The sequence below is a fragment of the Austrofundulus limnaeus genome, unplaced genomic scaffold (genome assembly GCF_001266775.1).
Source record: "Austrofundulus limnaeus strain Quisiro unplaced genomic scaffold, Austrofundulus_limnaeus-1.0 Scaffold690, whole genome shotgun sequence".
In the NCBI taxonomy this organism is placed as follows: Eukaryota; Metazoa; Chordata; class Actinopteri; order Cyprinodontiformes; family Rivulidae; genus Austrofundulus; species Austrofundulus limnaeus.
Genome location: NW_013953092.1, coordinates 108,621 through 110,354, shown reverse-complemented (window position 1 = coordinate 110,354; position 1,734 = coordinate 108,621). Strand labels below are relative to the sequence as shown.

The window sequence follows — 1,734 nt, the reverse complement described above, 5'->3', positions numbered from 1 at the left end:
AATATTTTTGATTGAAATTATTTTTTTGATTGAAGATGCTTTTAGTTTGATTGAATAATAAAAACACAAATTTACCTCCATATAAAAAGAAAAGCCAGAGATTATTGAGAGAGGTTTCATCTTAATTTCACCAATAGAGTCAGTGTTAGCRTGTCAGTGTCATTTCTAAAGAGCAGCTTTATTTAAAAAGGATAAACTAAATACTATTTTTCTCACTCTCATTGGCTCATTTGTCATTTTTAGTTTTTAGTAAGTTATCTGAAACATGTAAATGTCAACTTAATTTACTGACCTTTAGTTACTTCAAGCTTTACTTCAGTGAGGATATCAGGTATAAAATTCCTGGTCACCCCACACCAGTATTTCCCAGTATCATTAAAACAAAGATCAGAGATAGTTGCTGTGAAGAAGCTTCTGGTTTTGTAATCATTAATGGAATATTTCTTCTCTTCTCTTTGTGAAGTTTTAATAAGAACATCATCATAACTACAGTCGTTCTTACACAGATACTTTTCATAATCTTCATAGCCCCGACCATATGAGCAGGTAATAATTACATTTCTGCTTTCATATCCAAACACATGGAGCACTGCTGCAGACCTGGTCACACAACAGAAAACAGCTGAAAGAAGAAAAAAAAACAGACATTAACTTCTTTTGTTACATTTTTTATTAAGAACCTAATTTTAATTTATTTAAACATAGAAAACGCAAAATATGTTCATGTTGGTGTCAGTGATAAAGCATCTACTTAAATATTCAAAAGTTAGTTCTGAAATTAAACTTTGATATTAAACAGGTCCAAGATTTATCGACCGTAGATCAYGAAGCTGAAGTTATCTTCCRATTCCAGCTTCCGATTCGGGAAATGACTAAAGGGCGATTACAACAAAWTTTTCACTACCTTCAGCATATTYAATCTGCTCTAGTTTAAAAACTAAAATACCTAGACTCTTCAAACCTGGACTAGATTGTTCTTCACCAATAGCAGAATAATTAAAACTTAGTTTGGGATTTGTGAAAGCTTTTTCTGATTTGTGAAACTTCAGCAAAGATTGCTTTTCATCATTTTTCAGGCAACTGGACCACACTAGACCTGGTCCTGCTCCAAAACCACAACACCTAGACCCTTCAAACCTGGACTAAATTACTCTACATTAATAAAAGAATATTTAAAACTTAGTTTGGGATTTGTGAAAACTTTTCCTGATTTGTGAAACTTCATCAAATTTAGTTTTTTATTATTTTTGTGCATCTGGACCACACTAGACCTGATCCTGCTCTAAAACCACAACACCTAGACTCTTCAAACCTGGACTAAATTATTCTACATTATGTTGAGGTAAACAGTTTTATAATCAAATATATGCTTTGTTTACTTATTAGTGTTATGATCAAACTTGGGTATTGTTTAGTTTTATAATTGGATTTAGGTATTGTTCACTCTTAAGTTCTATBAACAACATTAGTATTGTTCACTTTTGCATGAAGTTTGATCATCGGTAATTTGTGTTAAGCAGCTGAGTGTCTTCTCTGTGAGCTGCTGCAGTGGAGCAGGTTCTGACAAGCAGATGATGAGTTGCAGACGGGATGAGGGAGTCTAAGGGAGTTAACGTTGAGTCCAGTTGGAGCCGCATTCCTGAGAGAGCTCTGTGTGTGTGTGTGTGTGGAAGAGGAGAATAAAGACAGGGGTGTTCTTCTCATCAGACAGACATCTTACCAGCAGCGAAGCTG

At 34.1% G+C, this 1,734-nt stretch overlaps 1 protein-coding gene across 1 annotated transcript in view; it reads right to left on the bottom strand.

The window, feature by feature from the left end:
• LOC106531908 (CMRF35-like molecule 1) overlaps nt 1-1,734 on the bottom strand; it is a gene marked incomplete in the record, with an annotated part of 10,283 nt that overhangs the window by 7,835 nt on the left and 714 nt on the right. The window contains 1 exon segment of the mRNA XM_014027854.1: nt 293-622. Coding sequence (XP_013883308.1) covers nt 293-622 — 330 coding nt within the window.